At 31.9% G+C, this 12207-nt stretch overlaps 1 protein-coding gene across 6 annotated transcripts in view; it reads right to left on the reverse strand.

The window, feature by feature from the left end:
- The window catches only part of LOC126926078 (lachesin-like), a 549080-nt gene that overhangs the window by 29202 nt on the left and 507671 nt on the right, over positions 1-12207 (reverse strand). For all 6 annotated transcript variants that reach the window (XM_050742192.1, XM_050742189.1, XM_050742191.1 and 3 more), the window contains 2 exons: positions 11210-11341; positions 2540-2659 (listed from right to left, as the gene is read on the reverse strand). In XM_050742192.1, the coding sequence (XP_050598149.1) occupies positions 2540-2659; positions 11210-11341 (252 nt within the window). The remainder of the gene's footprint in view (positions 1-2539; positions 2660-11209; positions 11342-12207) is intronic.

The following is a 12207-nucleotide window of genomic DNA, read 5'->3' on the forward strand; positions in this document are numbered from 1 at the left end:
TTGATTTTGCATCCATTAATATAAATTTTTATAGTTTAAAATACTATTGATTTTGTATCCATTGATTTAAATTTTTATAGTTTAAAATATTATTGATTTTGTATCCATTAACCTAAATTATTATAGTTTAAAATATTATTGATTTTGCATCCATTAATATAAATTTTTATAGTTTAAAATACTATTGATTTTGTATCCATTGATTTAAATTTTTATAGTTTAAAATATTATTGATTTTGTATCCATTGATTTAAATTTTTATAGTTTAAAATATTATTGATTTTGTATCCATTAATTTAAATTTTTATAATTTAAAATATTATTGATTTTGTATCTATTGATTTAAATTTTTATAATTCAAAATATTATTGATTTTGTATCTATTGATTAAAATTTTTATAGTTTAAAATATTATTGATTTTGCATCCATTAATATAAATTTTTATAGTTTAAAATACTATTGATTTTGTATCCACTGATTTAGATTTTTATAATTTAAAATATTATTGATTTTGTATCCATTAACCTAAATTTTTATAGTTTAAAATATTATTGATTTTGTATCCATTAACCTAAATTATTATAGTTTAAAATATTATTGATTTTGTATCTATTGATTTAAATTTTTATAGTTTAAAATATTATTGATTTTGTATCCATTAATCTAAATTATTATAGTTTAAAATATTATTGATTTTGTATCTATTGATTTAAATTTTTATAATTTAAAATATTATTGATTTTGTATCCATTAACCTAAATTTTTATAGTTTAAAATATTATTGATTTTGCATCCATTAATATAAATTTTTATAGTTTAAAATACTATTGATTTTGTATCCATTGATTTAAATTTTTATAGTTTAAAATATTATTGATTTTGTATCCATTAACCTAAATTATTTTAGTTTAAAATATTATTGATTTTGCATCCATTAATATAAATTTTTATAGTTTAAAATACTATTGATTTTGTATCCATTGATTTAAATTTTTATAGTTTAAAACATTATTGATTTTGTATCCATTAACCTAAATTATTATAGTTTAAAATATTATTGATTTTGTATCTATTGATTTAAATTTTTATAATTTAAAATATTATTGATTTTGTATCCATTAACCTAAATTTTTATAGTTTAAAATATTATTGATTTTGTATCCATTGATTTAAATTTTTATAGTTTAAAATATTATTGATTTTGTATCCATTAATTTAATTTTTTATAATTTAAAATACTATTGATTTTGTACCCATTGATTTAAATTTTTATAGTTTAAAATATTATTGATTTTGTACCCATTAATCTAAATTTGATTGACTTGCAGTCTGACAAAGTTGACATTTCGAAAATGTTTTATTTAGATAACAGTGACAAGATATATGTCAACTTTATAACAACTTTTTCTGTTAAAAAAGGAGAGTACAAAGAAATACGTGCATATGTAGTGTCCTCCAGATAAGCACTGATTTCAAAATAAACAAGTGTATTCGCAATCCAGTTAATCGCTTTTCAGACGCAAATTATAATTTTTGAACTTTTCGCAGAATCTTTTTACACCTATGTATTGAGGCGCAAGTTTTAATGAAGACGGTTCCTGATTTTGTTTCTTTTAGATATTTACAAGAACTGTAGGTGATGAATAATATATTTCTATTTTGCAACCCTTTGACCATTACATATTATATTAGGTCACAATGCACAACATTTTCCCTTTAATAGTATTTTATCGAATTATGTATGATCCATTTTGTTCTATCAAAATAAAGATCACAACGTTCGACAGATTAGGCTTCATGTTTGTATATATAAAGATGTATCGTTGTAAAAGACGTGTCTGTAAAAGAAAGACACTTTTCGGACAACCTAATACTTATAATTTCGAAAAAGTACTATATTCTTTTAATTCTTTTTAATTTAATTTAATTTAACATTTATTTTTACTTTTTATCGTCGTATATTTTTAACCTACTTATATAATAAATTTTTATGAGTTTTGTTTAGAAATTGCTATCGTGTAGTAACTGATTTACTTAGAAAACCGAAATAATCATGGTGATGCGGTCGATAGATGTGTCATTCATAGAATCGATTAAAAAGTTGATAGCGTAAGATTTAGTACATTCGTAGGTAGTTGATTCCAGTATCAAGTTTCAAGTAAATTGTCATAAATTGATAAGTCGCAAAATTAATTTCACATACCTTTTTTCAATTTCCAAAAATCATTTTCGTTACAAAATTGGCTATGAGATAATCTTTTAGATTTCTCTTTAGCCTCTGATATTATATTACAAGAAAGGAATCGATTTAGTTTGAAATAAACTGTTCTCCAGGTACCTTCAATATCGAAACAAGATATTATACATATTATACGTATACAAGCACGCATTACATAATAGTTATCGAAATGGATAAGTAAGATCAATATGTCTTTTTGCAAATGTTAATTCGTCGGCGATCATTAATATCAAAAGCTGTATATATTTTTTTTTAATTTTATGTATTTTAAATATTTAATTGTGATAAATGTTCATTACCAGTATTTTGGTGCCAAGTATTTAATGCTTGTGGCGAAGCTTCTACCTGGCATTGAAGAACAACGTCACTCTCGACCGGTGCTGCTACTAGTTGATTTGTTACTTTTATAACAGGTGGAACTGAAACAAAAATAGTTTTGTAATTATACCCACATACATAGAGGGGACGGGAATACGAAGAAGAAATATCACTTGGGTATATTTTATTATTTAAATGTAATTGCATGCAGTGTAATCTAAATTGCAAATTCCTTTGCTCAAATTACTATTTTTACAAATACGTCCAAATGCAACCTCAATAGAGACCTGTTTCGCTCGCTAGTCACTAGATATTATCACTTTGGATATTTTATATATTTATTATGTTATTAATTTACAGATTATGTGAATTCTATGCACTTTTGCATCTTTCAATTTTTAATAAATGCATAAACATCTGAAATTTGGTGACAAGAAATTTCCTAAAATGATTCAACTAAGACAATGCTATATTAAAGTTTATTACAGTACTTTATTAGGACCACCTTCTTATTAGTTCATACGGAGTGTTTATTTGAAAATTTTCACAGTTTCGGAGGGGGGATACAACTATCCTATTTATTTGCTATTTGTCAGGTGTCTTCAAGGTTTTCCTTTTTTTAGATGGAAATCGTATTTTTTCTTTGCAGATTCTTGTTCCACGGGAACGAAGAAAAGACTTTTATTTGGAATATTTTTTATCAGACTTCCTTTTAAAAATGTATTTCAATTTTGTTGCTCTCAAACTAGAGGATGAAAAATTAAGTAACCTAGAAAACGGAACTTTTTTAATGTTTCTGGTCATTTTTAGATGATAAGGTAAAATCAATAACAATGAAACTTTTTCCACTTCTATTTTATTACGCAAAGAATTACAATCTTTTGCACAATCTTCATAGGATGTTTTCAAAATTTTGCACTAGGCAATAATACAATCTGTTTCCAAATTCGATTCTTATTCTTCTCAAGGTTTCTTTTATAATACGTTGGCAATTCAAATGATCCACCGACGTCTGTGCGTAAATGCATAGATTGTACCGTGTTATCTCGTTATCTTGATTTAGCATGTCCCTCGACTTTTCTTCGATTGACTTGATTTGATGGTGTGAACTTGCTCGCCGCGTATCTCTCGACTATACCTGCATAATAATCTACACATACAGCCTGGTATAATATAATGCAGTATCTATGTATTCTTCGCTGTTCTTTTTTCTTTCTTTTTGTTCATACCTTTCGTACTGCCTAACTAACCGCATAAGCTCGTCGTTGCGTGCACCGATGTAAAGCGTTATAACTTATCTTCCGATTCTAACATAATGCTTCTCTAATCATTTAATATTCTTTGTTTTAGGTTCTTAATATGTTCTGGTCTTCGTTGAATGGCTGTCGATATCTCCTGATTCGTCGATTTCCTTTTACGAGGGCATTTAAAGTCTGTAGTATTCAGGGAATAGCAAAACTGAAATACATTTTTATTTTATGAAATATCTTTTTAAGACGGAGTCTAGATAAAAAATGTTTCATATTAAAGCCTCTTCATTTTTCTGTTTCTACAGCAAAAAGCTACTACAAAAAGGCTACTACAAAAAAAAATGCAAATGTGTATGTTTGAATAATATCTGTATTATGTACGAGTAAGTATGCGTTGATGACATAATATTACGTGGTCCAACTTCTTCGATTCAATGACTTTAGGTACAAATAAAAGTACAAATTAAACTTGTATATATTTTGACCGCTTCAATCGCAATCGCGACCACTATGCGATGCTGCACACGCCAGAAGATTCTCCAAAGTGATTCTCCACAGATCCTATACGCGAGAGGCCGTGAAATGCAATAGTCTCTTTCTGTGAGCAAGTGATGCTCTTGTTTAGGAGAAGGAGGCCGCGGAACGAGATCGGGATTCAGTCCCGATCACAGGTGACCGCAGGTGTTCGCCGACCATAGCTGACTACTCCTGAGAGTTATATGCTCCCTCCGATGACTACGGCCCGCTGTGATCTGGGACATAGTTCGGGTAAGAGCCTGGACTGCCGGAGACAAGCCACCCCCAAGGAGGGTCCGAAAGAAGCGGCACATAAGAGGCTTAGACCGAGTTACGCCCAACCCTTAGAGTGCTGAATACTCGTGGCCTATGCGGTCCGTACGGACGGCGCGCAGCTAGCGCTGACGATCGCTGTGGACGGAGTACTTTTTCGCTAGACTGAACTCTGTTGATTGACTATTCAAAGCGCAAATCGTAATAAGTTATAGTAATTCTTTTGCACGACATTAAATGATTCAAGAGCGTCATTTTTTAATATTAATTATTTATTATAAACATTGAAATTTACAATAAACTAGAATTTCGGTAATAAACTAGAAAATAATAAACTAAACAACTAAATTTAGTTAATATAACACAAGTTAATAATTCAGTTGTGTGTGAAAAATTTCAAAACAATTATCGATACATAATCCGACATCGCATTTTCTGCATTCTCTTATTTTTCATACAAACAACACATTTTCTTCTTGATAATTAGATGCGATTAGCATATAGACAGCTGTTATAACGAGGCATTATTGGCATTTGTTTACTGCCGTTACTAAGGAATGCATTTATATTTATCCCACACAAACGTAATAGTATTACTTCTGCGTAGGTGTTCGAAAAAATTGACAAACGCATATATGTATCCTTAGTCCACACCGTTAGCTTTCGCCAGACGCATATATGCGTCCATAGCACTCTAAGGGTTAATTCGTGATCTTTGCGTGATTTTCTCGCATGGTAGAGACTTTCATTACAGTTGAGGTTTTAAGGGGTCTTTCCCACACTTGCATTCCGAATATGTGTATTTATTGAAACGCTCATTTCTAAGAACATATAATAAAACAGCTTCTAGTTTAAAAATTTGTTTAGTTACTAGTAATCTGTATAATTAATTGTAACAACGTTTTGTTTTTCTGTGTGCACCATGTTCTCAACAGCCGAGCGTGTCATAAACGCGATTACTTCCAAACAGTCATAAAAATGATATATGACCTTTATACTTAATCGTGTCCAAGTTTCACGCTGGTCCAGGTATCGCTCGCTTATTCTTCCCATCATGAGCTTCGCGCCTAGGATGCCTAACGAGCATACTGATTGGACTTTCTTACGTTCTGAGAAAACCAATCAGTATGAATATTTTTCGTATCAGCTAAATGCAAGCTTTGCTGGCAGAGTCGTTTCGGATTCAGAATCGCATCAACCGTTAACGAGGCTGGATCGCTCTAGTTTTGGCACGAAGAAGTTAGTCAGAATCGCTCGAGTTTCCGAGACGCTCACGTTTCTCGTCATTTGAAGGGAATCCACAATCGTTTCAACCCTCGTACAGAAAAGATCAAAGCCGTTTGATGCTTGGACACTTGTGTCTGATTTATGAATCGTTTTCTTCGTGCTTCTGTAGTTTTGTCCACGGTCCAGTCCTTTTGAAAGCTTCACGGCACCATCTTAGCTATATATTTCGTACGCCTTTTGCGGTTAGTTAATCGATTCGAGATTAGTCCACTTTCTCAATCACTATTAATCTAGCGATTAACAGGTGTAGTGCATCGGTGAATGGATACGGACGCGCGCAACAGAACACAGTTTGTATAACAATGTTGCCCCTAAATAATTACATATACATATTGCAGTATCGTGGAAAGATTGTCTAAGAAATATCGGCTGAACCTTTAAACAATGTTGCGAGAAAGCCAAAGTGCCGACAGGCCGAAAGGATCGGGACATTTCAATGAGTCAAGCGGTCCATCAATGTGTCGCCTGTCCTTTAGTCAAATAATTACGCGGCAGAAGGCGTACGCTATGGGGGGGATGAGAAGACGACAATGGGATGCTTAAGGGAGAAAGACGGATTAATGGGAAGTCGTTAATTGAGGGTCTAGTTGCGAGCAGTTAGTTGCGAGTTGAGAGTTGAGTTGAGAGAGTTGAGTCTAGAGAAAGTTGCCGAATTGTTATGAGCTGTAAACTATTAGTTGTGAGTTGTGAATTATCAATGTAGTTGTCTTAGTTATATCACATTACTGCATTATGTTCACGTTAAATAACCATCGTTTCATGTTCAATCTACTGTAAATAAATCCATCTATCAGTAAATTTATCATATAGGATGGAAATCACAGGAAAACCTAATGTCTATCATTTCTGAATAATGATCCTATAATATATTTCCTTATACCTCTACTAACTCAGAGACGTCAATTTTGTCGTTTTAATTTTCTGTACATGCCTTCAAGCTTTGTTTATAAAAACCTCAAATATCCTATATAATATGATATAAATCAAAGAAATGTGCATTAGTGAAGACAGTTTCCAATAGTGATGGCAAGGAGACAAGCAGAGACTCTGGAGTGACAACGTTAATTGCAAAATTCTTCGTCATATTATGATAATTGTATTTGAATAAATTTTTATTTCTAAATTTTCATTACGTGGAACAGAACGATATACGTTACGTTTTTGTAGGAAATTCGTTCGTCAAATGTCAGCGTGACGGCTGTTCCGAAAATTCTATACACGCAGCAACAGAATTTCTAAACCATAAATATTCAAACTAGTGGAAACGAATCAATACCTTGGTTAGTTAATAAAAACTGAGACGATATATAGCGCACAAAATCAATCATTTCGAAGAACATGAAAGAAAAAATAATCAGATATTACGTAGTTTATAGTGTCAACAAAATAGTTCGAAGCTTATGGAATGTGTAAATGCCTACGTTATTGCCACTACTTTGAATGTTTACTCTAATTCAAATTAATTTCACATACTGATGCTTCCATTGGTAGAATCAAAATTTTATAGTCTAAGATCATTTCAAGGCTATAATATACAAAGCAGACGAATTCGTCTTGACATTAGATACAAAGCAATGAAATAAAAAATATTGTTTAAATAAACATTGACAACCTTGCAATTCCGTATAAAACTAACCTTCAGAAATATCTTTTTTCATTGTTACATGAGAAGCTCACTTATCAAATCGATCAACTACGCAAAGGAAAAGGTAGACAAAGTTAATGAAATCATATACATCGTATTTTAAAAACCCTTCTTATACTGTAAATAGAAATAAACATTGTAGGACGTATTATTACAAATGTAGTTTTCGTCTAACGATATATAAAATGAACAAAATAGTATATCTTTGGAATAATCGTTATTATCATCACAATTTTCGCATAACTAAAGAAGACAGATGATCTAACCAGTGAAAATAAAAAGAAAATAATTAGTACCATCAAATTGATACTTGGAAAAAAAGTTTTGTTATAAAAAATTACTATTAGCGTAGTTATATTTCAACATTAATGTCAATTTCATCGACATAAATTATATCCTTTTTATCAGACATATTCAAGAACCTATCATTACGACCTGTGCTTAAATTTTTATGGTAATTAATGTTTAATTAGTATGCTAGACGAGTAACAGAGATATTTGTATATTCAGTGACTCATTTTGTGTCCAAGGTTTTTTTAAGTACAGTGTGCCTATTAGTATCGTACAGTTTGTTTCTTAGAAATCTGAAAACAGATTTTAAAGAAGAAAAATTCAGAGAACCTGAAAGGAAAAATTGCAACTATATATGCATTAATCATTTAGTTTATTTTATTAAACTGGTTAGATATCCGCTTTGACACGGAGAATATTGCATATAAAGCAGTAACAAAAAAGTACAGAATAAACAAGTAACAATAAAGAGAAAGAAAACAGCACGATAATGAAAGAAAATGAACTAAGCTTTAATGAAACAGATAAATTTAACGCAAGGCAGTCACAAATCGTTTTCAAGTAGTACATTATAGAGCGACGTTTTTTACGTACTTACATTTTCCGCGAAAGAATCAATTTTGTCGTTATAGAAGTCAGCAAGAGGACATATTCATATGGAAAAGGGCTCCACAACATTGAAGAGAAACGAGTAGGACAGTAGCCTAAAGACCATTTGGTCTTCTAGAAGGACGTGTTATTGCACTAAAATTGACAAGTTAAAAAAAGGATGGGACTGATGATTTGTTCGTGAATAATCTTGCGAAAGAAAACAGTTTTTCGGACTTCAAGCGAGGTAATGCCCAAGGTCCGCATCAGGGTCCAGGCTCGACTTAGGACACCATATCCTGTATGCGATAAAACGGAACTGAATTCTTTGCAGTTTATGCTGTATTCTCTTTAACTGTAGTCTGTGTTTGGCAGTACGATGAGCCCAAATGGTGGATGTGTGTTTGAGTACAGGCCGGATGAGGAAGTAATACAAGTAGAGAAAAGCATAGGGATTTCTGATTAATTGCGACATATGAAAAGGAAACCAAGTGATTTGGATCATTTCAAGACAATATTGGGTATCTGAATTTCAAAAGACAATGTCGATGATATATCAAGTTGACCCAAAAGTTTCCTTCGTTTTATAAGGAAATACCAGATGCACAATATTTTTTATTTTATATTATTATTATTATTATTATTCTATTACTAGAAAATTGATCATACATAATTCAATAAAATAATATAAAAGAAAAAATGTTGCGCATCTATTATTTCTGTAGCAGCGCAGGAGTCAAAGGACGACGCGATCGCGAGCGACACAGAGTATCTCCGAGTACATACCGAGTATCTAACAGTATCTACAGTATTTCCGAGTATCTTCGAGTATCTGCCGAGTTACATGACGTGCATTAACGAGTATTTATCCGCGATTTTATTTTGCGATTTATACTTTGTACTAACGACTCACGTATACAGGCTGTACATTAATTTATTATCTTAAATGTATTCGACGGTTTCAACAACGAGTAATCTCGTCCTTTAAACCTCACGTACTAACTATCCTCTACATTTCCTTATAAAACGAAAGCAACTTTTGGGACAACCTGTGTTCTGCCTAACTAGTGTGTAGAAGAAATTGGAAGAGTTTCTGTTTTTAGAGAAACATACAATATGACACTTGTCAATGATAAATTCCATACACCAATCATCTAATCTGTTAAGGTTCGATTGTACATTTAGAATATCGAATTTAAATGTTACGATCTTGTAAACCTTGAAGTCGTCCACGAACAGTAAAAATTCGGTATAATGTTGAAACAGAAAGCATGTATGAAACATTACCGAGCGATTTCAGTAATACAGTGAGAAACCGCAATCTTTTTAAGCAACTAACTTTAGGAATCGTCACGTAAGTGCAAAAGCATGTATTTTCTGTTATCGCTTTCAATAATACCCGTGTTAGCATCCAAATGCAGATATTAAATAATTGAAAGGGTATGTTGTCAAAATTGTTGAATTTTTTGTACGCTCTAGAAAAATATAGGAAGAACCTTGACCTATAGAAAATACCTTTAACTTTCTTAAAAAAATGACTTTGAAAGAAATTCTTCAACTTTGTGTTGAATTCTTTCATAAGAATAGAATACCATCTAATAGTTCACTTTGTATGTATGTAGCACTTACACTTACACACAAGCATATTATTAATGTGTACGTTAGAAGTTTTTGTGGACAACTACAATATACTGCTCGCAATCACTTAGGCATGCGTTCCTTCTCGAAATTCCGACATAAGCCTCATTCTATTTTTCACATAAACCTCTTGTAATCAGAAGATATCCTTGTTTTCTCCATTTCGCGGCCAACTCTTTTAGAGATAATGTTTCCATGTCTTCAGGCAAGGCAATCATGAATCACTTGCTATCCTTACTTTAAACAATTACATGTAACTTCTTGTCATTAGGTCTTGGTATCTATCACATATTATTCTAAAATTGAGTAGCACAGGCCAATTGGCACCGATGTCCTTAAAACTACGATGTCCTTATTTTGTACAACCAGTTGGCAACTATTTAGCTACTACTACTATTATAGGCGAAAATTTTCAGAGGTGCAATGCATTTGTCATGATTAATTAAAAAGACATTATATGAATTTTCAAATGAAAGAAATATGGAAAATCGAAGAATTGCTAACTATGGTTGGAAGTCGCGTGTGCAATATGATGGAATTCGAGACATAGGGTGAATCGGAACATGCGGAAAGTACGGCTTCCAGACAAGCAGGAGCTGATTCAGCACATTAAAATAAGAAGGAAAGTTCGTATAAACGTTTTCGGATAAACGCTTGCTTTGTGTTACAGTACTTTCTTACCTACCTTTAGAGAAATTGCTCGAATGGACCAGTTCTAGTTTCTACGGAAACGTGAATGCGTCGCGTCATAGATCGTCCACCTTGTTCGAACAGCTTACGCGGATTTGTCGGAAACTTTGGTTGTCACGTCAACTGACGTTTTATACGTAAGAGATTTTAAACGCCCCCGTATTCAATAATCGAATGGCTTCAGATTCGAAGAGCGAACTTGTCCGGAAATAAGGCCAGCTGGATTTGTCTATTTTCCAAGAAATCGTTCATCTGTGTAATGTTTAGCATCGCAAAATAAGCTATAAGCGGAACGTAAGGTCATATTAGGCATATGATATTATACGAACTTTTCTTCTTATTTCAGTATCCAGAATCAACCTTTGCCATATTTTCCGCGTGTTCTGACTCACCTTGTAAATATAATATATAAGAATGATAATTGCAAATATATTTGTATAATAACTCTATGATAAGCGCTTAATAATACATACAGTGAACTTGTACAGAGTAACGTTTGCTGACTGTCGGGGGCACATTGTTGCTGGCTATGCAAAGATAAGTGCCCATTTCTTGCCGAAGAACTCCAGTCAATTCTAGCGTTTCACCCACATAAGTTTTTAGCGCTGAAACATGAAAATATATAGTCGTTATTTTTTAGCTTTGCCTCTATTTAATCTTCATCTTATCTGCTTACACACTTAATAATAGAACTAGCTTTGGTCTACATAAAAAGTAATTTCTTTTTATTAAGACACATATTTATTAAGATTCAATAAGATACAATTTATTAAGATACATATAACGAAAAGCAGGAAGTAGTAACATTTTAAGTGAATTCGCATGGATTGAATATGCTGGTCTGTTTACGAATAAGAGAATATTGATCGATAATTATTAAGGTCAATTGTTTGTGACATGGGAATAAGCAAAAATAATATTTAATTTTAACCCCTTAACCTACGATTTACGTTCGAGAATTTTGGACCAAAGACGATCATCGTACCACGGGCTATGCCCGTATATTTACATTTGGCCCGATCATCTACCATGGGGTATGCCCGTAATATTTACGTTTGGTCCGATCATCGTACTACGGGCTATGCCCGTAATTGTAGGTTAGGGGATTAAAGATCTTTAGTTTAGTATTGAAGTACGTTTAATGTATTTTAGCAAAAGTAGGTAGAGTTGGAATATTAAAAACATTAAAAACTTAATATTTAGTCCTCGTATTGTCCAAAGTTGTGTTTTGAAGATAAAATTTGTTAAACACCATTAGAATTTATATACAGTGTGTTTCAAACTATTAGTAAAATTTATCGTAATGCTTCTGTCTAAGTCGAAATTGGACGAAATCTTTCATACTCGAGTTTTGGGCGAAGATGAATTACGAGCAAAGAATTGTTCCAATGATCAGTTGCTACGACAATTATTATTAATAATGTGTTACTTTTATATGATATTTGTTTCAGTTGTCGTTTTGGAAATCGCC

This window comes from Bombus affinis, chromosome 17, assembly GCF_024516045.1.
Source record: "Bombus affinis isolate iyBomAffi1 chromosome 17, iyBomAffi1.2, whole genome shotgun sequence".
In the NCBI taxonomy this organism is placed as follows: Eukaryota; Metazoa; Arthropoda; class Insecta; order Hymenoptera; family Apidae; genus Bombus; species Bombus affinis.